Raw genomic sequence first — 27,936 nt, 5'->3', positions numbered from 1 at the left:
CCGATTGGTCCCAAAATGCAATATGAACAACTAGGGCCCTAGGAGAACCTACATGAAATTTGAGAAAGATCCCGCCCTTTCTGAGAATTTTTTTAGCGGTAACAAGAAATGTTGACGGACGGAAGGACGGACGGACTACGGACGAAATGGTGAGCTAAAAATTATTTAGCATGCCTGTCATATCCTTGGATTTCTTCTTCTTTCTAGTCTAAGACAGACTCAAAGGAATTAGAGATATGGAAATTTTGGGGAGGGTTGACTTTGATAGGTTTTTGGATACGTGGTGAAAGTGGGGACTTATGTCTATTCGACACCGATTTACAAAGAGACCACGACCTTTAGTCTCGTTCAACCAGACACTTGTTGACTAAGCCTCACAATGCTTAGTATCAGGTAAGCGTCTGGTGGATCGAGACTATGAACTCTATCACTACAGCAACACCACGCTTTATCACACATCCGGAACTGCACTGTTTACTTTCGCAGTCGTAGAGAACTAGGCCTAAGTGAAGTGATACTGACATATCAAAATGTCCATGGAACAAGAACCCCCTTTCCGAGCAATGGTTAGAGCGAGTGGGTTGGGCGAAGTATGGACGCACACTCACGATATTGAAAAGTTTGACCAATTTGGATGGCGATGCACGAATAAGGAAAACTCATTTGCAAACAGCACGCTTGTAGGAAACTGGAATGAGGAAAGATTCGATGTAGATAAAGTCAAAGAGGCAAAAGCACTTCCATCTCAGGTAGGATTAGTTGATCATGTTTATTAAATATTTCAGACAAGAATTCCACGGAAGTGGATGTGTCGCCTGCACATCATCACAAAAAATAGTTAACGTTATTCAGTACAGCATTTGATATTGTTAATAATTAGGTGAAGTTATCAGGTCCCGTAACTCTTGCAAATATTGATGGATTTTGACCACTCCAAGATCTCATTGATATAAAGCAATATACCAAATTTAGTTGAAATTGGACAATAAATATTGAAGTTGTCGAACGGAAACCATATGGAATTATCTGTTTTGACGATTTTAAAGTCACGTAACTCTTGCAAATATTGAGGGATTTTTACCATTACTGAAACGTGAACCAAATTTTATCAAGCATGTAGGGCTTAATATACAGAATATTACAGTTGCATTTTAACATCATAACTAACTTATGAATAGGGAGTTGTGTCCCAATATTTTGCAACTTCATTACATGTTTTTGTGGTTATTATGTAACCAGATGTCAATATCTTTGTTTTAAAAGAAAATAACAATGATCGAACATTATTTTTATATGCGACATAAAATATGCGCAATTAGATCATAGGGTTGTCATATTTAAAACATTTTCGGTGACCCACAGTTGATTACACTACACTACACTTATTACTGGATGATAAGTGCAACGTAGCGTAGTGCAATCAACCGCGGGTCACCGACGATGTATTTAAAATAAATAAGGCCTTAGAACGAATGTGCGTACCCGGCTTACAATTACTTTCGGCCGGGTACGAATTGGTCCCTATGTGTCGTAGTGGAGCACTGCCTCCAAAAATCACTCAGGCACATTTTTTATATACGTTTTTGTAGGTTTCTAATTATTTTATGAGTATACATGCATTTACATTATTTTTGTCGAAAACAAACATAACTACCATTCTTATTATCTACCGTACCGCTCACAAGATGTCAAATTCACAATTTGTGGACTTGCCGTATTTATTTTAGTAATAAGTATAATAAGTTTTATTGCCTAGTAGGTAAGCGATATGAAACAAGTACGATAAAATACAAACAAACGTTTTATAATGGTTTGCATAATCATTACTAATAGGCACCAATTGTAGCTCTAAAGACGACACCATTTTCTGTCTAAAAGTCTTTTGAGCTACAATATTGCAGCTACCTAGGCCTATATTAATTTATTCTGTATTTGCATATTACAGAGTTATCTGCCCTTGCAGGTAGGTATTGATTGTGACGTTATGTGATTGCGAGTGCAATGTCGCATTATTTAGAGAAAACAATGTGAATTTCTACCCACAAGGGAGGTAACTCTCTAATATGCAAAGACGGAATATTAAATAGCGTTTAAGGAGACACACTGCTCAGCATAATGTAGTTACTTAAGTCATGATCATTTAAAAGCTTGAACATCTAGATGATCTGTATCAATTAAAGCGTCTGCATGATAAAAAGTTTAAAAACATGAGTTGTCTCCCTTACATCACAGTTATGACTATTTCCCTCTGACCATTATAGGCCAGCAACCAATAATCTCGCCACATGCCAATTCTCAACATCGCATGTGACATTTGTTCAGATTTTAGGATGCATTTCTGTGAATAGTGATCGAGAAGACACTATCATGCAGATTTCCACAAAAAATAGTGTTAAAATTTGTATGCAGTATATGTATAAAAATTATAAATATGCGATGGTGATAATGCTATGATTGATCAATTGAAACTTATTCCAATGTTTTTTTTTTTCACTATAGTATGACCACTACTTTGAATCAACATACGGTACAAATTATAACAGACAACCTTACAAAGTACCCGAAGAATTGAAACACTTGAAAGGTAAATTTTAATTAACTTAGTTTTCATGTATCAAATGCTGTGGATGCTGTTAACCAACTTGTTTGTTTAATACTTCTAAATTGTGAAATTAATTATAGAAATAACAATACAAAAATAAGTTGTTTTACAGTAAACCAAGTTACCAACACAAGAGATGTTCTGTTGATATGATATATTAAATCATGCACCGTTTGATTTAATCAAAATAGGCCATACGATTTTCTTTACCGATCGTCCATGCAATAATGTACATTATATATTTCCTTTCCATACAACATTTTCAAACACAGCACGAAGAGGTCTTATTATTTTGTTCCTATATGTATATAATATTTTACAAAATGTTTCATTTTGTCACAATAACGTTTTGTTCCTTTCATCCACACAATTTCAGTTTTAAATATTTACATCTGTATTTGGAAGAGACTTGAATTCTACAACTTCCTGTTTACAGCTCGTCACAGTCATGCCTTTCCCGGACACCAGCCAGAGATTGATAGCAAATCTTCTAAAGCAGTATACAATAGCTGGGAGACTACAACCCGCTCATCCTATGTTGACCCTAGAATCCGTGTTCAGCCTCTTCAACCTCCTACACAGGAGAGTTCGAAAGAATCCCAGTAGCCTTAAATTTTTTTTTACTTTGATTATTCACAACATTTAAGAACCCTGCAAACAGAAGTTAATGTAATAGAAGATGTTTTATTTCAATGTGTTTCTCAATTGATCTTTTTTTAAAGTAGTTTTTGTTATAAATTAGATGAAAACCTTTTAAAAATGTTTTTGTTTAATATTATGAAGAAGTTGAGTGAGATGTGTCCAATAATTCTTGGTATGTATACAAGGGTCTCATTTTTTTATGATAATGGTTAAAAACAGATTAAGAGATTTTAAAAAGTCACAAGAAAAAAAAATGGTATATATTACATAGTTTAGTCATTGTGATTATCATTTAATGTATATTTATACAATTTTGTGATTGCATTACTGTGATATTTCTTTTTTATAGATTTCATATAAACTTTCTATAAGTCTTACAGTGATCAAGTGTATCACTCAATATTTCTATGAGTGTACAATTCACTTTTTATTTATATTGATATATGAGCTTTTTTCAAATTCTAACCAATAATGTACATTGTGCCTGTTTCCACAGGTTTTTTCTTTTTCCCCCCCGAGGGATAGTTATAATGATTCATTTTGTTTTATAAAAGAGAGTGCATGTGCCGCTATAAGAAATTACAGTTTTAATAACAGCTATGTACATTACTTAATGATAGAAATTCTAATCATTGCTATAATAGCATTGACAAAGATTTCATAAGGTCAAATGCATGACTTTCTACATTGTCGTGCAAAATTTTCTTCCTGTATTACAATATTAAATAATACCTGTTAACAGAAAAAAAAAATGTTTAAATGATCATACATCCCCAAAACTTTATCTTATTGACTGCTATTTTTAATAGGAATGATTAAGTATGTTTCAGAATGGCTCAAAAGAATGTATCGAAGTGGCCTGTGTATTCATGTATAAGATGCACATGTAATAAACTGTTATGTTGATATAGATTGTATTTCTACATCAGTATTATTTCCTAGAGATTACCTAGTATTACACAAATAGTTCTGGAGAATTCATTGCTCACTTTAATATATATATATTGTTCACTATTCAGTATTAAGTATATAAATCGTGGTGTTAGCTGAAGACCGTACCATGACAAATACCATATTATTTGTACATTTAATCATGCTTTCATGCCATGAAATGTTATAAACCTATCATGTTACAAATTTATACATTAAATCCTTTTGTCTTTAAACAGTCTTTTTGTCTTTATACAGAGGCTAATCACCTTGACTATCAGACTGACATTGGAAAATTGTAAATTCAATATTCTGTATTTGCATATTACAAAGTTATCTGCCCTTGCCTAATGGAGGTCTGCATTTTACTTGAGATGAAGTAAAAATAACAACTCTAAAGACTTATACAATTGTTAGGTCCACTTTATTCCATCAGTCAGTACACATTATGATAAGGTATAGATGGTGGTGAAAGACTCTTTAAACGGATCATTTTATTGATTTTAATTTCAAATTAACCTAGAATACTTGTCCATTTTATGATCAAACTTCAATTAAAAAAAAAAATGATAGAGGTGGTTAGATTTTGTCTAATTTTCTCTGTGGATAGGAGTATACACACCACTGACCCTATGATATACATTTTAAAATGGTGAATGGCTCCCATTGCCTAATATAACTAATATAGCCAGATGGATTGAGATGGAGGAAAGTAAGTCGGATAATGACCAGACACATGGTAGATTTATACAATAAAACAAAGAGTATGCTTCAAAGTATTTTAACATCAAACAACTATTTTAGGATAAAACAAAGATTAAATAGTGGTTGCTATTTCACAAGATAATATTGTGTGTACTAGCTGTACGAGTATATCTGATGAAAGATCACAGCTGATGAGTCACTTACGATAATATGCCATACAATAAATGCTGCAATAGAATTACAGCTCGTTCAGCCAGTCTAAACAAAACATTAATTAGCATAGTTAATGAGCAGACCTACTCATCTTAAATACACTCTTGATCTTCCATCTTGGAATTTAATTGTGGCCAACTAAATACTTCAAATTAAGTAATGTTTGTAAGTTATGCAAATTCATGGTCATACGGTTCAGCTATATATCAATGATGAAGGCCCTGCTGAAATAATTATATGGAAATATTATCTTGGTTACTAATTATTCACTGTACATCATATGGAAGTAACGGATATCTAAACCAGGCAGGCAGAATCCTGTCTGATTGATGAGAGAAAAGCAGTGTATCACATGGAGCCATGATTGTAAGTTGATGTCTACAAGCACAACAATCCTACAACTAGCAGAGTGTTAAATGTCCGAAATCTCCCTTCCTCCACCTCCAACCGTTAGTCTTTAGTATATAGAAGTCATATTTTCATAACATAACATAATTATATTGCACTATATCTTAGACTTAAATAAAAACTTTGCACAAGCAAACAAAAACATGTCACACAATTCACTTTTGCAAGTAAAGTACAATACTTAGCTGGTGAAGTTGCACAAAATTAAACAATTTGAAAGACAACTGGAACTACCAGGAATAAGTATGTCAACTTATCAATACATTCCAATAAATAGCAGAGCAATCGGGATAATATTGTGTACAGAGCGAGCACACAGGCAATCCATGTGTACACAGGTAATACATGCAATGTAATACATGTAATCATTGGTGATGGAAACAGCAACCTAAAATAGCACATACAAAAGGTAAATAGGCTATAGATAATTATCATATAATGAATGATCTTCCTGACCCAAGAACTTGAAAATGAATCATTCCTATCCTATCAGCTAGACAGTCCACAGCTCAACTCGACTTGCGCTCTTCTAAGAAGAGAAGTCTTCTCAGAAGATCTTCCAGTCTATAGACGGAAGAGCTTCCAGAAGTAGAAGAGCTACAATCGAGTGAACGGAAGTTATATTCTGGAAGTAGAAGAGGGCAAATCGAGTTAGGCTCATAAGTGATGTCATTCGTGGACTTTCAACGATGCTGTTGTTGGTACCTTTTAGTAATACCTGGAATGGTGGAATGGTAGATAATTTACCGATGAATAAATTACCTGAATATCTTAAATCTCCACACAGATACAGACTGTAGGTGAAAGTCACTAATCTTATACTGACAAAAGTCAGTTCTACAGGTAATATGTACATAACAGGAAGGATGGAATGCTGAACATTAAAATACATATAGTACTCCAGAGTGATAATTAAGAACGATATGAGTATTAAATAGTTTAGGAATACCAGTTAAAGTTTGTACCATATTCATAATGATTAGTGGCCTTCCTCTTTATGAACTATAGGTGAAAAAATACATGAACAATTAACCCTGACACCAGATTAACTCATTTACCCCTAAAAACACATTTGAGCTCCCCTATTTCAAAAGCTGGAACAGTTCATTATGAAATTTCAGGGGTAACTGAAAGTAACTAGTGCAACAATAAATAGTTTTGTTTTAGCTGGTACCTCAGCAATCTTTGTAATATTTCAGTCATTAAAATCATAATATTTTGTAGCATTGTTAATGTTCATACACAACTTTGTCCAGCCCTTTACCAACATGGTTTTTTTCCACAGAAATGTTTTAAAATTGTTGGAAGTCAGAGTAATTATAAGAGTGTGTCACAAATGATTGAGATAACAAACCTGTACACAAGAAGTGTATAGAGACTGAAAGGTTACTCAACTATCACTAACACTAGCTTGACTAATTACTCAGATGTGTTCAGATAGTTGGGTTTAGAGAAGGAATTTCACTACCACCAACACACAAGATATCATTACACCTTCCATATGCTTTTTCATTAAAACGAAATACCATAATATATATTGCGGTTTTTTTTTTTAACTTTCCAATACATTAATACTTTTTGACATTTGTTCATCTATTTCTGTGTTAAAAAGCTCTTTTTATCCATCAAAGCCACAAAATTATCTAGCACAAATAAATAAACAATGCAAATATACAACAACAATGCATACTTATTAGCAGTAAATTTACCTCTCAGTAAAGGTTTCTATGAAATATTTAAAAAGTTATCTACTGTAATTTCTTGTGTATTGTCCGCAGGCTATACAAGTTGTCTAATGTGGTTATCTGTCGATGTGGTCTATCTATACAAACTAACTTTGGAAAACATGTCATTGGATAATGAAATCATTATATCCTAAAAGACATAGTATTAGAGTGCACTACCACATCCAAGGTTTCTATGATCAACGAATAGTCTGCGGGCAATTGGCTATACTGGTGCAGTTAATACACAGGAAATCATAGTAGTTTAGATCACTTAGAACTGATGGGACTAATCATAACACGAATGAGAGAGAAAAAAAACGGAAAAAACTTATACATAAAACATACACTTGATAAAACCCAATTAGCTGGCTGTGGATTAAAACAATTCACAAACCATCTGATCACAAGGTTACTGTCCTTTTACTTTATATTCCATTGGACTATTTCACGTACCAAGTGATACCTGATAAAATTTGTGTAAGACAGTTGTTTTTATAGGTGATGGAATGACGTCAAAAGATGATATCCCACGCTAATGTCATTTCAGAGGGAAGATTACAAATAGTTACAATCCATCACCACTTGAGATACAAGTCCCACACAAACTTTATCAGGTATCACGCGGTACGTAAATTATTACCAATACTGTATCATCATGGCCGACACTTTGAATTTTTATTTACGATGTGGAAATAAAGACAGTAGGCAATTTTAATTTTCATGAAAATAGGAATAACAGAACAATATGATAAGAATTCTAACATAACTTTGTAACACCTGTTATATTTCCCATCAATAACTCCTTAAGTTTAATTCAAACAGATAGAAGTTCACCCAACTTAATACTATTTTTAGAGTTCTATAAAACCAAGCGTTTTTGAAATAGGCTCTGAAATATTAAGATGAGCAATGCAATTATGTTTTGTTCCATTCAATATTTCAGTAATGAATTTAAATTATAATAAATACAATAAATTAAATCACTGACCTTCACAGTCAAGACCAGTATATAATTATTAACATATTTTCAACACCCAATGCATAAAATACCAATTAAAATCAATTAAAACCCATTTTACTAAAGCAGCACTTTACATTTCTTCAATAAAAATTCGGTGGTTTAGTTTACAATTGACACCAAATCTACAATATCAGGATAGCTCAGAGATATTCACACTTCCAGTGACGAGAAGATATCTCTTACCCAGGACAGATATTTTACCCAGGGTAAAATAGCTTACACACACACAAAAAATACTGATGTCACAACAATAGTTTACCAATGTATCATGTCAATAACTGTGTTATCATGCATTGCATAACTCCATCAGTATATACCCAAAACGTGCACAGGACAAGAAAAATAATCATTCACCTCCTCTTGGGAGTGATACAAGGGGAAATTAAACCCTCGGGGTAAAATTCTTCAGCTGTATGAAACTCTACAAGTCTTGGGGGGGAGGACCCCTAAATGCCACAATAATTCATTACATCATCAATGCCTCCCCACAACTGTTTACACTTTCAACGAGGCTGCTATCAGCGAAGTATCAGCGAAGAATCAGCGAAGTATCAGTGAAGTGAGTCTTGTATTTGACTAATTAAGAATCTTACCCTCGGATTGAGATTTCCTTGTTTCACCTTCAAGAGGATGAAGAATTTCAACTAAAGTTATCACAGAGCTTAATCTGGTTTCAAAAGACAACAGAGGAACCAAGAAAAATAGATTTCCACGGAAATGAAGAGGAAATACTGTCATAACACTCAGTAGCAGCTTGATCACCTGATAGCTGTCAGAAACATCTGTATATACATATTGTTCATACCTCAGTTAACACTATCCTATATACATGTATGCCATCCCCGCATGTCACAGGGTTATCTGCCCTTGCATATGGAGTTGAATGTGATACCTTTATTTTGTGAGTCAAACTTACACAATTGATGATGTCTTGGAAACTAATGGCGTCACAATCAGTATCTACACATATAGGGCAGATCATTCTGTAATACGCAAAAAACTTAATAGTAGCTAAAGCATCCATTTCAGCTACATCCATTATAATACAAACGTAGAATTTACTTTTGGGAATTAATTCCTATCAGCAGGTATAATACAAAGTGTTCTTTTATTTGTAACAATTTCTATGATGCAGAATTTGGCAAGCTATATGCGAAACCCAGGCTCTGGTTTCATCAAACCAAACTGATATGTGGTTTTAGTCTCTCAATCTAAAACTTTCCATAGGAGCATTGAGATATGAAGATAAAATCTGATATAATAATATCTTAATCATGCAAATCGCAAAAGCTTTCATCAGAAAAATTTCAAGTAATTGAAAAACCCGGCTCTGGAATTTCAACAACAAAATTATGTTACAAACTCCATTTCTCAGTTCAACTCTCAAAAACGTGATATTGCATATATGTAGGTTGTCCCAGTGTTCCCAACATCAGCAACTCTACAGCACCAGATACAACACCATCAACATCACACTACAGTAGTAAATCCCGAACTTCATTCATGAAACATCAGTTTGGCTGAGAACACTGGAAATATTCACAAAATTCTACAACCTTCAATTTTCAATTAGGATTTTCACTCTCATACCTATAAACCCAACAATTGGGGTTTAAAAAATTATCACATTTATAAAATAAAATTACTATATACGAACAAAAACAATCTTCCCTCGAGTTCATACACACAACATGTCTCCCAAACAGTAACAAAGTTGATCACCGCTCGAGTGCGTCCAGCACTTTCATTATCTGTGTCTTGATGACCTTGGTTGCCTCCCCCGCCTTGGGAATTAAGAATCTCTCCAAATCGGACACAGTTATTGAGTTATCGTCCTCTGTACACCCATATTTAAAAGTAATCAGTTCTGGATGTCTCTTTTTGGATGTGATTTTGACAATGCTGCCAAGTGCCCGCCGTGCTTGGATGTGTGCCATGCCCTTACGTGAGGGAATCTCTCGAAGAACGTAGAGATGAGAATCCGTCACAAATAAATATCTGAAAAAAGAAACCATAAACTTCGATGTACATCACCAGTGTTAAGAGTGGTTCCATAAGATACATGAAAATATTGGGACACTTTGCACAGCACTTGTAACTTGTAGTACAGGGTTACCACGAAACATCAAATATGTAAGAAAAATATAAACTTATGTATGATCAATGGAACAGTTGAAAACTTTGGTTAGTATAAGTACAACGATTGAATACATACTTAGGATATATGTAACCATTGTACATAATGCCTAAGAAACATGTAACCATTGTACATAATGCCTATGATACATGTAACCATTGTATATAATGTCTAAGATACATGTAACCATTGTACATAATGCCTAAGATATATGTAACCATTGTACATAATGCCTAAGATACATGTAACCATTGTACATAATGCCTAAGATACATGTAACCATTGTACATAATGCCTAAGATACATGTAACCATTGTACATAATGCCTATGATACATGTAACCATTGTACATAATGTCTAAGATACATTAACCTTGTACTAATGCCTATGATACATAAATTGTACATAATGCCTATTACATGTAACATTGTACATAATGCCTATGATACATGTAACCATTGTACATAATGCCTAAGATACATGTAACCATTGTACATAATGCCTATGATACATGTAACCATTGTACATAATGCCTATGATACATGTAACCATTGTACATAATGCCTATGATACATGTAACCATTGTACATAATGCCTATGATACATGTAACCATTGTACATAATGCCTAAGATACATGTAACCATTGTACATAATGCCTAAGATACATGTAACCATTGTACATAATGCCTATGATACATGTAACCATTGTACATAATGCCTAAGATACATGTAACCATTGTACATAATGCCTAAGATACATGTAACCATTGTACATAATGCCTAAGATACATGTAACCATTGTACATAATGCCTAAGATACATGTAACCATTGTACATAATGCTAAGATACATACCATTGTACAATGCCTATGATATATGTAACCATTGTACATAATGCCTAAGATACATGTAACCATTGTACATAATGCCTATGATACATGTAACCATTGTACATAATGCCTAAGATACATGTAACCATTGTACATAATGCCTATGATACATGTAACCATTGTACATAATGCCTAAGATACATGTAACCATTGTACATAATGCCTATGATACATGTAACCATTGTACATAATGCCTAAGATACATGTAACCATTGTACATAATGCCTAAGATACATGTAACCATTGTACATAATGCCTAAGATACATGTAACCATTGTACATAATGCCTAAGATACATGTAACCATTGTACATAATGCCTAAGATACATGTAACCATTGTACATAATGCCTAAGATACATGTAACCATTGTACATAATGTCTAAGATACATCTACCCATTGTACATAATGCCTAAGATACATGTAACCATTGTACATAATGTCTAAGATACATCTACCCATTGTACATAATGCCTAAGATACATGTAACCATTGTACATAATGCCTAAGATACATGTAACCATTGTACATAATGCCTAAGATACATGTAACCATTGTACATAATGCCTATGATACATGTAACCATTGTACATAATGCCTATGATACATGTAACCATTGTACATATGCCTAAGATACATGTAACCATTGTACATAATGCCTAAGATACATGTAACCATTGTACATAATGCCTATGATACATGTAACCATTGTACATAATGCCTAAGATACATGTAACCATTGTACATAATGCCTATGATACATGTAACCATTGTACATAATGTCTAAGATACATGTAACCATTGTACATAATGCCTAAGATACATGTAACCATTGTACATAATGCCTAAGATACATGTAACCATTGTACATAATGCCTAAGATACATGTAACCATTGTACATAATGCCTAAGATACATTGTACATAATGCCTAAGATACATGTAACCATTGTACATAATGCCTAAGATACATGTAACCATTGTACATAATGCCTAAGATACATGTAACCATTGTACATACATAATGCCTAAGATACATGTAACCATTGTACATAATGCCTATGATACATGTAACCATTGTACATAATGCCTAAGATACATGTAACCATTGTACATAATGCCTAAGATACATGTAACCATTGTACATAATGCCTAAGATACATGTAACCATTGTACATAATGCCTATGATACATGTAACCATTGTACATAATGCCTATGATACATGTAACCATTGTACATAATGCCTAAGATACATGTAACCATTGTACATAATGCCTAAGATACATGTAACCATTGTACATAATGCCTATGATACATGTAACCATTGTACATAATGCTAAGATACATGTAACCATTGTACATAATGCCTATGATACATGTAACCATTGTACATAATGCCTAAGATACATGTAACCATTGTACATAATGCCTATGATACATGTAACCATTGTACATAATGCCTAAGATACATGTAACCATTGTACATAATGCCTATGATACATGTAACCATTGTACATAATGCCTAAGATACATGTAACCATTGTACATAATGCCCATAACATAATGCCTAGAATATGTAACCATTGTACATAATGCCTAAGATATGTAACCATTGTACATAATGCCTAGATACATAACCATGTACATAATCCTAGATACATGTAACCATTGTACATAATGCCTAAGATACATGTAACCATTGTACATAATGCCTAAGATATATGTAACCATTGTACATAATGCCTAAGATACATGTAACACTTTGTACATAATGTCTAAGATACATGTAACCATTGTACATAATGCCTATGATACATGTAACCATTGTACATAATGTCTAAGATACATGTAACCATTGTACATAATGCCTAAGATATATGTAACCATTGTACATAATGCCTAAGATACATGTAACCCTATGTACATAATGCCTAGATACATAATGTCATAAGATACATGTAACCATTGTACATAATGCCTATGATACATGTAACCATTGTACATAATGCCTAAGATATATGTAACCATTGTACATAATGCCTAAGATATATGTAACCATTGTACATAATGTCTAAGATATATGTAACCATTGTACATAATGCCTAAGATACATGTAACCACTGTACATAATCTCTATGATACATGTAACCATTGTACATAATGTCTAAGATACATGTAACCATTGTACATAATGCCTAAGATATATGTAACCATTGTACATAATGCCTAAGATACATGTAACACCTATGTACATAATGTCTAAGATACATGTAACCATTGTACATAATGCCTAAGATACATGTAATCATTGTACATAATGTCTAAGATACATGTAACCATTGTACATAATGCCTAAGATACATGTAACCATAAGATACTTACGTAGGATACATGTAAGGGCTGGATACTTACGTAAAAAACATGTAACCGTTGGATACTTACATAGGATACATGTAAAGGTTGGATACTTATGTAGAATACATGTAAAGGTTGGATACTTACGTCGGATACATGTAACCATTGGATACTTACATAGGATACATGTGGCGGTTGGATATTTACGTAGGATACATGTAAAGGTTGGATACTTACGTAGGATACATGTAAAGGTTGGATACTTACGTCGGATACATGTAACCGTTGGGTACAACTTCCTGACATTTACATGTGTACACAATGTCAGGTTTCTTCAGCCATGTCTCCAGACTGATTGTTTCCTTCCTCTCATCGTCCGATGAGCTCACCATCTGGTCTTCAGCTACAAACATCATTCAGACATATTAATATCTGTAACTGCTGTCTTCTATACCTACCCTTCAGATGTCTTCAATGCCAACATGTCTATGTAAGGTGTACAAACACCACAAAGTTAACTTCATTAGCTCTTAATACAAGCTGGAACTGTGTATCAATCAATACTGGAAGTGCCAGACACTTTTAATAACATGTCATGCTTAAAGGTTTACAGAGTAAATGTTACAGTATATTATGTGAATTAAGGAACATTGTCTTTACAAGAAACTTACCGTCATCATCATCACCAATAGAGAAGACATTCTCCATGTTCCGGTATCTCTTCCCTACTCTGTCTGTGTTACTTACATGTCTAGTAAAAAGATTACAACATGTCAGTATTTAATACAAGAGGTCCAGAGGGCCTGTATCGCTCACCTGGTTTATTTAGTAATTATCATAAAAAATCTTTACAATTTGACATAGCAAAATTGAAAAATGGTCCCACCATTTGTACAATTTTGAATCCTCACTCCATAAGGATGCTACCAATGCAATATGAGTGCTATCCAATGCTTAGTTTTTGAGATAGAAATAGCCAAATTGACATTTTTGGCCACGCCTCTCAGGTCCCACGGGGATCAGCCCCACAATTTTTACAAAGCTGAATCCCTACCAAAAAAGAATGCTACCAATGCAATATATGTGTTATCGAATGCTTAGATTCAGAGAAGTCGTTAAGATGGAAATATCATAATTAACACTTTTGGCCCCGCCTCTCAGGCCCCCAGGGGGTCAGTCCTACAATTCATACAATGCTGAATTCCCTTCCAATAAGCTAAGGTGCTACCATTGCAATATGAGTGCTATCAAATGCTTAGATTCAGAGAAGAAGTCAGTTATATGGAAATAGCCAAATTGACACTTTGGCCCCGCCCCTCAGGGGTTCAGCCCCACCATTTCTCAATTTTGTGTTGATTGTTGACGGACGGACAGCGGACGCTGGACGCTGCGGTATCACATAAGCTCACCTTAGTTCTTCGGAACAAGTGAGCTCAGAATTATAAACGGCATTATTAATGTTAACTCATTATCTATACTTTTTTTATATCTAACAGTAATTTTGTATTACCACCTGTAAATTTGGTGTTCTCTCTTAATACCTATGGGTTATAGATGCTGTCAAGTTCCTCAACTTCCTGTATCTTAAGATTTAGCTTTCAAATCCCTGTATCTTTCTGGATGATCTCAAATCCCTGTGGGTTGGATTGATCTCAGCTTTATGTGGGTTCATGTCTAAAAACTCCTTTGATTTTCTGACTACCTCAAATCTGTTATGTTCTTTTGGTTTTCTGACTACCTCAAATCTGTTATGTTTTTTTTGGTTTTCTGACTACCTCAAATCTGTTATGGTGTGGTTCTATGTACACAGGCTAAGACTTGTGTACGAAAACAATTAAACTGATCAAGGGTTAGGAAATTTCTCATGTACACAGATTTATCTCCATGTTGATATATCTCTGCTATCTTACCTCTCTGGAAGTTGGTGTTCATTTTTGATGTAGTCTGTGAGTTTTTGTTTCATCACTGCTCCTTTGTTCTTCACTACACTGGAGATCTTTCCAAATAACCCCTCACCAGATTCACCCTGCAATTAAAATAGATTGGTTTTTCAAGAATCAATTTCTCAAAGTGCAAAAAAAACCAAACTGAGCAATAATGTAGTCCAAATTAAAAACTGATTAATAAAGCTAGATGAAAACAACAAAGCTCCTCTCTGGTAATTATTTCCGAGAAGAGCTTAGTCAAGTACATTAAATGTTTTGACTGTGGGACCTCGTGAAATTCCTAATATTATACAATTTCTCCCTTAAACTTACAGTATTCCTCATATCCAAAACATTGGTCTTCCTGTATGAATGTTGAAATTAATACTAATAGCTATAAAGGATATCAGAATTTCATCACTTGATAGAACACTTCTTTTGAACAAACTTGGTAACCCTTCATACCAGCATGTTACAGACTTTATATCAGCTCTCTAGACTTCTGAAGTATTGACAAGATGTTGGTACACAGATGACAATAGACAAGCACAATGGATATTTCAACTGTGTATATTACAAAGTGATCTTCCTTACAGAATGGTATCCATTGTTATGTCATTATTCTGTGAGGAAAATCAGAAGAACTTGTGTTCTGCATCACCATTTATTTAGAAACAACCACAGGGTTTAGTGACCTTGACATTGCTGGTGATTTTGGTGACCTCGATGTTGCTGGTTATATGATAATCTTGACAATGCTAAAGATTTTGTGAATACCATGACATTGCTGAAGATTTCATGACCCTGACATTGGTGATAATATGGTTACCTTTACATTGCTGGTGAAGTCATCCCCATTTTCGATGTCACTGGCACTACCACACGGCTCCATACTACAGACATCAAGTAGGCGCGTGTACTCCTCGCCGAGGTCTGCTATCACATTCTCACGTATCACATGTACAACGGCTAGATGAAGATACCAATAAAATAATTTATTATCACATTCTTATGTATCACATGTACTACAGCTAGATAAAGACACCAATAAAATAATTTATTATCACATTCTAACATATCACATGTACTACAGCTAGATAAAGACACCAATAAAATAATTTATTATCACATTCTAACATATCACATGTACTACAGTAGGCCAAATTATTCTGCCATTCTATTGTCTTTTTATATAGGCCTTCAGACGATGAGTGTCTATATAAACTGCGGGAAATAAGCAATCTGTACATGGATTAGACAGTCAACAAGCAATAAATACAAGACAATATGGAAAGTTCACCAAGTCCACCTTCTACTGATGGTGAAACAGACAAGTCCATCTTTTGATGATGGTAAAACAGACAAGTCCACCTTTTGATGATGGTGAAACAGACAAGTCCACCTTTTGATGATGGTGAAACAGACAAGTCCACCTTTTGATGATGGTGAAACAGATAAGTTCACCTTTTCATTATGGTGAAACAGACAAGTCCACCTTTTGATGATGGTGAAACAGACAAGTCAACCTTCTGATAACAGTGAAACAGACAAGTCCATTTTTTGATGATGGTGAAACACATGAAGTGCTTTGAAGTGTGCATACCTCCATACCCGCCACGTGCGATGCTGATGAACTGGTAGTGTTTCTGTAAGAAGTTGGCCACCACCATGTGTACATACTGGTCCTCTTCCTCACGACCACTCCCGATAAAACACAGGTGTTCTCCTCCCGCCACAGACTCTGTAATAAAACAAGTGGTGATGAAAGGCTCAGTCATTCAATCCCTTCTCATTCATGTGTTTCTTACCAATAAAAATGTATCCGCCAACTAATTGTAAAATCACAACCTGGCCAAACCTTAATAATTCATCAAAAGGCATAATATTGCATTTAAATTTAAGATGCTCCAGGGGAGACAACTCTTTAGTCAAAGGGGGACAATGCTACTGTCAGTCTTAATTGATCTATCATGCCTTCAATGTTCAAAGCATTATACAGCAACTATACCACATTGGTCCCTGGTACCAACTGAGTCAAGGAATTTTGTGATCTAACATCTGTACAGAAGTAAAAATCAACTCCAGCTGACAAGTACGGCATCATCCAGAACCACCTCAACAACCAAACTTGTGAAACTCACACACTCCTATCACTCAAACTTAATTAACAGAATTAACAAACAATGAGAGAGCAGTGAGACCTACTTGATAATATAGCTTGTTGCTGGGCGGCCAGGAGAGCTTGCACTGCTGTGTTGAACTCTGTTGGGTTTTGTAACATCTGAAAGAAAGATTACAATACTTGAGCTACATTTTCCTAAATGTTTGATATCTGTCACAAACACAATACATGTACATACCATAATATATGGAAGACGCTTTACAATGAGTCATGTGTTCATATATATACTATTTCAAAGGCTTGCTCAATTGAATAAAACAGATATTAAATACAGACTGTAAGTTAAGATGGCCCACAAGAATGGTGTTGGCATAAAATTGGTGTCTATTTGTAATAGTCATCTAATATGCTTAGGACTGGTATCTTTACCAATGTATGCTTTTAGGAAATTGGACAATTTTCTTGACAAATTTGATTTTTTTGGCTGTAATTTGGAAAATACTGTACTCTTATGTGAGAGGGAGTAAAGGTAATTTGTTGTAAATGATTAAAAATTGTACATGAATTATCAATTTTCGTAGAATTTTTACAAAAAATTCCAAATTTGTATTTTTAAGTGATGTGCTGGAATCTTTTGTAAAAGTAAACTGACCCACACTCTAACAATTAAAATGTAAATATAAATTGTATCAAATGGCAGTCTACTAAAACAGTCCATTTTTTAACTGTTGCTTTACACAGCCTACTAAAACAGTCAGTTTTTTGCAGTGGTTAAACGTACCAGGTCTGCATCTAAATGGAAGGCAGTGGGTAGGTGTCCTCGGTTGTATTGTTCTGCTGGTCGACAGTCCACGATAAAGTACCGGACCCCATCTCCACTCTGTAATACATCCAACAATGGGTAAGAATTTGCATACAAAATAAACCAGAAAGATCTTGACGTCTACCATTAAACTTTTGTATAAATACCTTAGTCTTGCCCTCCTCATCTTACACTGAAGCCGGGACAAATCAAAATTGCAAAATGTAAATGAAAATTGGACCAAAATGGTTAGTTACACCCTCATGTTTTCTCATTTAAGAAGCAAATCAAAATTACCCAAATACCTTTGTTTGTCATTTCCCAAAATTAAAAATATTGGACTATGATGGACTACAACCACTGGTAAAAGATGATGTGACAAGTGAACAGACATTGCACCCTGGCTGAGGAGTGATACCCTACCAATGTCAGACTAATAAAAGTACTGTACTTACTACTGAAGATTTATTTGCCTGTAGCAGTTCTGCAACAGAAACTGGCAAGCAAAGAGCCTGAGAGACCTGGACTCCAAACGCTTCACTGACTGGGATCATACTTGTGCCAAAAAGTGGTCCTTGGTAGTCCTTGTTGATAAAGCATTGATAAAATATTTTAGATACAACTAGTAATCCTGAACCCAAGTTTAATGGAATTTGTTATTTAAGAATAACACCATCTTCTTACCATTATTTGAGATCATTACTTTAACAAGACTGGACCTAAATTTTTATTAACCAATACTTTTCAAGTGTAGGAATAAACATCGTATATAAAAATTGTTTCTGTATTTGGCTTATGTTTTCCTTATCATTGGAATTGTTTGCTTGTTTTGCTTGCAAGTTTTTTAAGACATACCCGTCTGAAAGACTGAGGAGTTTTGGAGGCGTAATACTGGGCAAGTGAACAGAAATCTTCAATGTCCTCGGCCTCCAATCCACCAGGAAATGTTGTCAGCATTTCTGGAAAATAGCGACAAATACTATATCAGAATGAGGAGAAACAATGATACTTTAATTCCAAACATAGTTGTCCAGACTTCCAGCATTGTCTTGTTTCTCTGTATGTAGTGTCCTCCCATTTTAGTTACTACTCACTAAATACCAGAGGCCCAGTGTCCTCCACCATCACTAGTTCTGATACCCAATATCCCAAAGATATATAATGTGACCAACCAGACTCTGAATGTCAGTCAGCACTATGTGCATGAGTATTTCATTGTAATTATATAATGATCCCATTCCAAGATTTAAAATTTAAAACTAAAAACTCTTAAGATACTACAATGTACATGTATCATCAATGGATGGGTCAGTCAGAGACAATTTGAATACATTTTTTTTTAAATAACCATCTCATATTGATAGTTGTGACCAAATCAGATTTTCTACTTAGTTAGATTTTAACAAAAGGTACTCAAAAAGGTATGATCTCTATACATGTACATAATTATGTGGGAAAAACCTGAGACCATTGGGCATGAGATTCACAATTTTGTCCCTTTAATTAGATCCTTTCATCTAAGGGTGTACATGAATATTTGATTCTACCACATCTGGGAGGTAAAATTTTAAAAAATTAAATCAGTTTGATGCCTTTTGGCACCTCCAACAGCCCCCATTGTAGGGACTATATAATTCACAATATTGACTGGCCTTAGCCTATAGAAGGTTTCTTAACGTAGACCGTCCCTTCTGTGACGTCATACGATTGTAACGTCGCTTTCCGTTCCCGGCAAACATTTTTTATTTCTCCGTACCCACCTATTATAACTCGCTTCAGATATCTGTAAATATTTCGTCTGCCAGCTTTCCGAGTGTTTACTTGACGTGTACCAATCTAAAGGTGTGAACTGTGTGCTAATCGGTAAATATAGTATAATTTTGAAGATTCATGCATGAAGTAAATTCCAAGAATCAAAATGGTCGCTGAACAATAACATGAATACACATGGATTGACGGGGACCCAAAACGAAAAACTTCGCATCAGTTACTGTAGGCCTAGTAACTGAACATCAGAATGACCGTCATGCTATGTACCTATGTTTTTGCAGGATAGAACTTAATTCCCACAGTATATCAATGCTGAAGGAAGTTAGCGGTGTTTTGAATGCAAACATTCAAGTTTTGAGCTACGATAGATACGAATCGCAACATACCGGTATACTAATTTTCGTCCGGAAATGGATAAATAATATACGGAATTAAAATTACTGGAACATATTTTCTTTTTTTTTTGTTAAAATCTTTACTTACGATTTGAAAGATGCTATAACGGAAAATATTCCATTTTAATACAGTACCACACAGAGCAAAATATTTGTCTCAGAAAAAGCTTATATAATTCCTGCTAAGTTTGAGGTCAGGCCTACGGTACATGTAGCTTGCAAACTGGTTTGTTATATTTTATATAATAGATGAATAAAATCATGAAGGTATGTAATTATCATGTTATCTTGTATGCTCCAATAATATAATAAATATAGAAAACTAACAAAGTTAAATGAATAACATAACACGTTGAAAATGCTACGGATTCACCTATTTTTAACGTTTTCAGGCCAAAATGTAAGGGTATTAGAAAGCAAATCGGTCATATTTTGAAAAATAATGCGGTGAGGTATAGTTTTTATTGGCTTTTCTTATTGCAAATAGGTCAATCTTCATGGAAATTCTAAAAAATCGATTTTTCTTGAGATCATTTTTTCAGAAAAAAAGAAAACGTGACTATTTGGATGCAATTTTTCACTAAAACTGGGTCCGGAATTACTTTTAAAATAACAATATTTCGGTTTATTGTGGAAAATCCAGCTCATTTGATATATTTATGAATTATATATCACCTACTGAAGATATGAAGATGTTATGAGCATATTCTTTATATGTTAAGTGATCTTACAAGGAGGAAATATCATTTATTTTAAAATCCTTAAAATCCGGAATATTAAGTCGTTAATACATATCTTTAAGCAACCCTGGAAGAAAAATTAACTCGGTGACATATCATTTTTATGTGGTTTTTGTTATCAGGATATACCTAAAATCAAAATATCAAAAAATCAACGACGAAATCCCTGAGAGGAAACCAGAAGGGACGGTCTACCTTAATATTGCATAATATTTGTTTCAGGGATTTCGGAGAAGAAGTCAAAAATGTAAACTGTTTTTGGACAAACAAAGCATTAGAATATGTCACTCAGACACAGGTGATCTAAACATTGAAAGTCTCACTTACCAATTAGAGTCTGTTTACTTTCCCCTTCACTTGACATCAGCTGATCCCTAGGAAACAAAATAAATACATTACACACCTGCATTATAAAATTCTGTAACAAGTTTTATTTCCAATACAGAGATATAACTTAACTAAATATTAACCTATCTTGTATGAATGTTTCATAGGGCTCAAATGACACAAATCCTTCCAAATCCAAACAGATTATTATAGTAGAACTAGACATTGGTGAGAGGTTATAAATTACCTTGCATTGACGAGGATGACTAGGGCCATGAAGAAGACAAGGAAGGGGTCACCATGCTGGAAGTACACATCCCACATGTACTTAATGACCTGTAAGTCACATGTTGCAGCAAATAAACTGCGGAACTGAAACACATTGAAAGTAAGAAACAAATTACGAAAGGTATGTAAACAAGCAGGTTTTGATGGATTTATGAAAATGTTTATACCAGAATTAACCATATCCTTTTTTCTAAACAGTATCAATATGGCCTTACCCAGGTCTGTGCGTAAGTGTCTGGGGTGATTTTCTTTGTATCCAGGAAGGAGCAGAGTTCAGGATCATGGTATTGTAAGAGCAGACGGAACAAGTGGAAAGGTTTTCCATTCTTCTTACACTCCCTGAAATTTATGACACAAGGTAAATTAAAATCACATGTGATTTTCAACATCTTAACCAGAAGTAGATTAATTTGTCATCCCAAAACAAAGATTCTCATTTATTACAAGAGATCCCAGACTGACAAATAAAATCTAAAACTCAGACTTGCCCTAATCAGTACTACACATGGGCCACCTACCTGGGAATGTATTTGTTGGTGAGAGAGTAGAAACAGTTGTAGACCTCGCCACGGCCTAGTTTCTGAGAAAGTAATGGTTGTAATATATCAAGCCAGCCATTGTCTGAAGTGTACCTCTCGTTACGCGACTTGGAGAAGAATGTCGCTATGGACTCAAGATCACTCACAATAGACACTTTGTCTTCCTCTTCATTGCCAAGTTTATCTGAAAATAATTCATGTCATGTGGGTTTACGTTTACATGTCTTGTATTTATGTCTCTTTAACAGTCAGGGTATATGCCAGGGATGTGCCAGATTTAGGGGAAAAACAACAAACCGCAGGCACTGCCTGGCCAATTGGCCCACTTGAGATTAAAACGAGTTCACAACCCAGAGGTTGGGGGAAGAGGGGGCTAGTGATAATTATGTTTGAACACCTTTACTACTTGGCCACCACAACCCAAAATTCAGTGGTACTAGCTACCTAGTTGATTGCCCATGTGAGATTGATACCTACCTACAAGTGCACGACAGTCCTCCCTGACCAAGCCTTGCTCCTCCATGTCATACAGACCATCAAACGTGCCCATACTGTCACCTTTGTTCTGTACATTTAGGCAAATCTGTTCCAATGCAAAATGACCACATATAAGGCATGACAGCAGCGAGTATTTACTAAGCATTTTATGAGGAATGGTTTGGTAGAGGACCACTACAACTCAATTCACTGATTTTATGTAATACTGTTACTACATTCTATATACCAAATGAACACACAAGATGTTGAATAATAAGGTGAACATTATGACTAGTATGATGCACAATGATAAATCTAACACAATACTGACCTGCCACACCTCCGCCCTGAGATGGTCAGGCACTGGTCGACATTTACAGATGTTTCTTAGTGTACCAAAATCACACTCCTCTATAAGTGCCGTTTCCAAATCTGTCACCCTGAACAAAACAAAAAACAAAAGATATAGATTAGAAGGATAAACATAATGTATAAATGAGTCCTTATCAGAAATTGACATTTTTCCTGTCCAGAAATTGACATTTTTCCTGTCCAAATATTTCTTTGATATATGTTTATTTTCCCATCGACATATAAACACTAATATTGGCTCATCAGGCCCTTGAAATCAGTCATTAATTTATAAATCTGACTTTTTAATCTATGAAGAGTATTTGGTTCCATCAAATCCGTGAATTCAAAAGAATATTTTTTTGAAATCTTGGTCAATTTGACAGCATTTGGTTCCTGGGGTCAGCGAGGTCGTATATGGATATCTTAAAATGCTATATCTCAGAGTAATAATTCAAACCAAGTTTGACTCATTTCCAATGAAAATTGAGCAAATAATGCTAATAAAAGTGTTTTTCCTATATGAAATAATAGAAAATTTGAACCCCTCCCCAGGAGAAAATCTGAGATCCTAGGGTTATATAATTCACAATTTTTGTAAAAGACCTAAGACCTTTCCATCTATGATTAAAGAGTATTTGATTCTACCATTTCTGGAATTTCAGAAGAAGATTTTTGAAGTTTTCACCTATTTGACCAATTTTGACCACATCCCTCGGGCCCCTAGGATCTTGGCGCTCACCAAAAAATGATCTACGTCTGACATTTGAAAGAGGATTCTTTTCTCTGCATTGCAAACTTTTACTATCAGTATCCAAGATAATGGCCGATCAGTCCCAAAATGCATTAAGCGAATCTTGGTCCTATGTGAGAAATAGCAGTAACAAATTTCAATCATTGAAATCCAAGATGGCAGCCGTTTGGCCATCTTGTTGACCGATCTGTCCTGAAAATGCAAAAAACACAAAAAAGGACTACAGGGACACCTATTGGTGAAATATAAGACAAACTCTTTTAGTACTTTCAGAAATTTAGAGGTAACAACCTTCAACTCTCCAAATCCAAGATGGCGGTCAATCAGTCATCTTATTTACTGATTGGTCCCAAAATGCAATAAGCACAACTAGGGCCCTTGGGGAACCAACCCAAGAAATTTGAAAAGGATCCCTTCAATCTAAGATAGCCACCAGTCAGCCATCTTGTTAACCTATTGGTTCAAAATGTAATATGCAATAAAATGTCTACCTTCTCTAATGTGGGTTTCCTTCTCAAATAGGAGTTTTTGGACAAGATAGAGAGGGATTTTATGAATGAAAAATAAACAAAAAATTCGGCTCTCTTATTTCCATAAATTGCACTTTTTAACATTACATAATTAATGGTTGGCCTTACTGAAACATTTGGCTGTGCCCTTTTAGGCCTTGTCTTCGGTCATATTGGTAATAAATACCAATTTTTCACACTTTTGTGTTTCCACTTGTAGACATTGGATAATATGACTATTCTATCAAATAATTTGTTGGGGTGCGAGATGACTAGATCATGATACCACGTCGGGTTCGAGATGGTTAAGTGTTAACAAAGCTAACTCGTTCCAAACGTGGTACCATTACCTAGTTATGTCGTACCCCATAATTTTTCTGGGTTGGAATCTATCGAATCTACGAAAGACAAACTAATAATTAATGTAATTTTGAAAATTTTTAAAAAGGCTGTGGGTTTGGCATTGGTTCTGTTTTGACACTGGTATTCAGGTAGCTGAATAATCTTACTGACCATCAGATTTTTATTTATCGAGGCGAAAGCTGTCACGTCCCTGTGACTATGTAAACATTTCATCCAATATAAACATTATGCATCATATTCCAATAACATTATGGGCTAATTTGTAAAGCATGATAGTTATGAGTATGAATGCATTAAAACAAAGTAAAGTGATGCAAATAAGTCTTATATTAAACAGAAAACATTAAATTTACCAGCTCGTATCGTCAACAGTGTCCGCCATCTTGGAAAGTTTGACGTGTATAACATAAAGCGGAAATCGATGTCGTGAAATTAGAAGTCATTCACAAAAATTACATTATTTTAATTCATGATTGTCAATTAAGTCTTTTGATCTTTTCTTTTAAGAAATTATATTCAAACTTTATATTCCTATATTATGACTGTTTATTCTCCTCATATTTACCCTTTTGCTTATTTTCATTCATAATGCATGTTACCTTACTCCCAACAGATTATGACGGGATTCCCCGATCGGACTACTAAAAACAAGGTAAATTTAACCAGGAAGCCAAAATGGCGAACAGAGGGAAGAACGCCCCGACCAAAAATTTTGGGGGCGTTATAGGTCTGCTTCAGGGAGTGCTGGCTCCTCCGAAACTGGTCGTTGATAAAAAAACGATCGAAAAATCATGGAAACTCATGGACAAAGTCGTCAAATTGTGCCAGCATCCTCGAATGAATTTGAGAAATAGCCCTCCGTTCATCCTCGACATTTTGCCTGATACGTATCAACACTTGCGTCTTATTTGCAGTAAACACGACGATCGTTTACAGACACTGAATGAGTGCGAGTACTTTAGGATTTTTATCGAAAATCTAATGAACAAGTGCAAAAACACGATTAAATTATTTAAAGAAGGTAAAGAAAAGATGTTCGATGAAAATTCGCATTACAGGAGAAATTTGACAAAACTTTCTTTGGTATTTTCTCACATGTTGGCAGAGCTTAAAGCTCTTTATCCAAGTGGAGTTTTTACCGGTGAGAACTTCAGGATTACTAAAAGTGATGCATCAGATTGGTGGAAAAAATCTTTTGGGGATAAGTAAGTATAAGTACCCCATCGACTGCTTGCTTGTCTCCATGTAGTGACAGGGAATATATCATAATATACGTGTACATCCTTGATAATTGCTATCTTCCCTACGAAGATAGTACATGTCGTATTATATATTATATGTACCTGTGTTCAGTTATACCACAAGCCTTGTAGGCTATAGTATATGTGGCAACGTAGTTGCAAAGAAATGATTGACATATATGAAGATGATTTCTTTGATGTGACATTTGACAGGGCATACAGATTGTGAAATGTACTATAGTAGTGCTGGTTTAAGTTGTAAGAAGAGCTGAAAAATGCACAGAAATACCGGTGTTCAAGGCTATACCCTTCAAACATATAATAGCCAGATGCTCTACCCATTGATCATGAGCTTCGTACATACAAGCCACTAATCCAATAATATTAGATCTCGATATTGAGAAACTTCTGATGTGCAATATCGAGATCTAATGCCCGAACCCTATACGAGTCTTCGCAAGTTCCGCCCTCGAATTAGAGCGGAACTTTGGCGCTTTATTACCAAGTGAAAAACTTACCAGAATGTCAAAAAACATGTATAGCGTGAATCAGTAGTTATCCATGAACACATCCTGGTATAAGAATAGGTATGACATAACATTAATCCACGGAATAATCACACATTTAAGAGCTGACTCATAGCATCGCTGTAGAATCTAGGTTAATTCCTATTCAAATGTTCGTCACTTCCGGTTTATCAAATTATAGTACGGTGTATCAAATGGAAAGTTAATATTAATAGTGGTAACCAAGGTTGTTTATATGCACGGAAACAAGTATTTTTTATTAGTTCTGATTGATTCTGGAAATATTTAAATAAATTAATGCATTTTAGTCGAAATACTGCAAAATATTTCATAGATAATGATACTTTTACTTTCCGTCACCATTCCGTAATTTGTAACAACAGAGTAAAAATGGCGACCGGGTAGACTTACAAATAGTGGTGGGGATATAGAAATGTCTAAATTCGGTATAACAGTGCAATAGTGACGTTTTGAATTTTGGGTTTAACATGATTTGGGATAATTCTTTCAGGGTATAAAAGGTTAGTGTAAACACAACTTGAAATTTTGAATTGACATCGAGCCCATTTCTGCGCCGTGTGAATCCTGCCTCGATTGTTAGAGGTTAGACACGACGTAATGATCAAAAGTGTCTCGTTGTGCTATACCTCTAACATTGTTGGAGTAACAAGCCACTTGCCAGGGATTGACCTGGTCCAGAAAAATAACTATGAAAATGCATCCTGGATTTGCGTCTTAGACTCATAGACATACATAGACTCCACACTTGACATACAACCCAGGTTCTGGTACCCCTACTAAGTGTACCATATTCCTAATGCTTGAAACCAGGATAGCTAGCACCAAATGTAAGAGGAGCAGAAAAATGCATAGTCGGACTATAGTTTGAACCCATGACTACCGCACGCTAGCCAGATGCTCTTCTAATTATCATTGAGCTACCAGTGGTTGACTCTAATCAATCAATAACACATTGTACCCTTTCTAGATAGATTATATTCAGAGTCAATCACCGTCTGTCTGTCCAGCCGAAAACAATCAACTTCTTCATAACCGCTGCTCGGAATTCAACCAAATTTGGCTGGTGGCATCCTTATGAAATAGATTGGGACTGAAAATTGTACAAATGATCAGGCTGACCCCTAGGGCAAGAGGTGCTGCATAAAGGGGTCAATT

General features: G+C 34.8%; 3 protein-coding genes across 8 annotated transcripts in view; 2 read left to right on the top strand and 1 right to left on the bottom strand.

Annotated features, from left to right (window-relative positions):
• Nucleotides 1–418: 418 nt before the first annotated feature.
• LOC138317837 (cilia- and flagella-associated protein 68-like) lies at nucleotides 419–4,410 on the top strand. The gene is made up of 3 exons (XM_069259760.1): nucleotides 419–749; nucleotides 2,500–2,584; nucleotides 3,039–4,410. Exons 1-3 carry the CDS (start codon nucleotides 531–533, stop codon nucleotides 3,206–3,208), a joined length of 474 nt encoding a protein of 157 aa, XP_069115861.1. The 5' UTR covers nucleotides 419–530; the 3' UTR covers nucleotides 3,209–4,410.
• Nucleotides 3,759–26,854, bottom strand: LOC138317834 (TBC1 domain family member 23-like). 3 transcript variants are annotated; one of them, XM_069259756.1, is made up of 17 exons: nucleotides 26,752–26,854; nucleotides 23,347–23,455; nucleotides 23,016–23,121; nucleotides 22,518–22,722; nucleotides 22,215–22,338; nucleotides 21,959–22,083; nucleotides 21,712–21,758; nucleotides 19,335–19,438; nucleotides 18,935–19,063; nucleotides 18,459–18,557; nucleotides 17,761–17,836; nucleotides 17,159–17,296; nucleotides 16,385–16,524; nucleotides 15,541–15,656; nucleotides 14,302–14,381; nucleotides 13,898–14,033; nucleotides 3,759–10,246 (listed from the first exon to the last, which is right to left on the bottom strand). In XM_069259756.1, the coding sequence occupies exons 1-17, from the start codon at nucleotides 26,832–26,834 to the stop codon at nucleotides 9,967–9,969; spliced, it is 2,097 nt and encodes a 698-aa protein (XP_069115857.1). In that variant the 5' UTR covers nucleotides 26,835–26,854; the 3' UTR covers nucleotides 3,759–9,966. The 3 variants fall into 3 exon arrangements, with proteins under 3 accessions (XP_069115857.1, XP_069115859.1, XP_069115858.1); XM_069259758.1 differs by lacking the exon at nucleotides 26,752–26,854 and adding an exon at nucleotides 25,558–25,576; XM_069259757.1 differs by lacking the exon at nucleotides 26,752–26,854 and adding an exon at nucleotides 25,346–25,381.
• Nucleotides 25,656–27,936, top strand: part of LOC138317833 (E3 ubiquitin-protein ligase CBL-B-like) — a 28,166-nt gene continuing 25,885 nt past the window's right edge. For all 4 annotated transcript variants that reach the window (XM_069259755.1, XM_069259754.1, XM_069259753.1 and 1 more), the window contains exon 1: nucleotides 25,656–26,197. In XM_069259755.1, the coding sequence (XP_069115856.1) occupies nucleotides 25,668–26,197 (530 nt within the window). In that variant the 5' untranslated portion in view covers nucleotides 25,656–25,667. The remainder of the gene's footprint in view (nucleotides 26,198–27,936) is intronic.

This window comes from Argopecten irradians, chromosome 3 (assembly GCF_041381155.1).
Source record: "Argopecten irradians isolate NY chromosome 3, Ai_NY, whole genome shotgun sequence".
NCBI lineage: Eukaryota > Metazoa > Mollusca > Bivalvia > Pectinida > Pectinidae > Argopecten > Argopecten irradians.
Note: the sequence above shows the minus strand (reverse complement) of the source record. Positions and strands in the feature narration are given on the sequence as shown.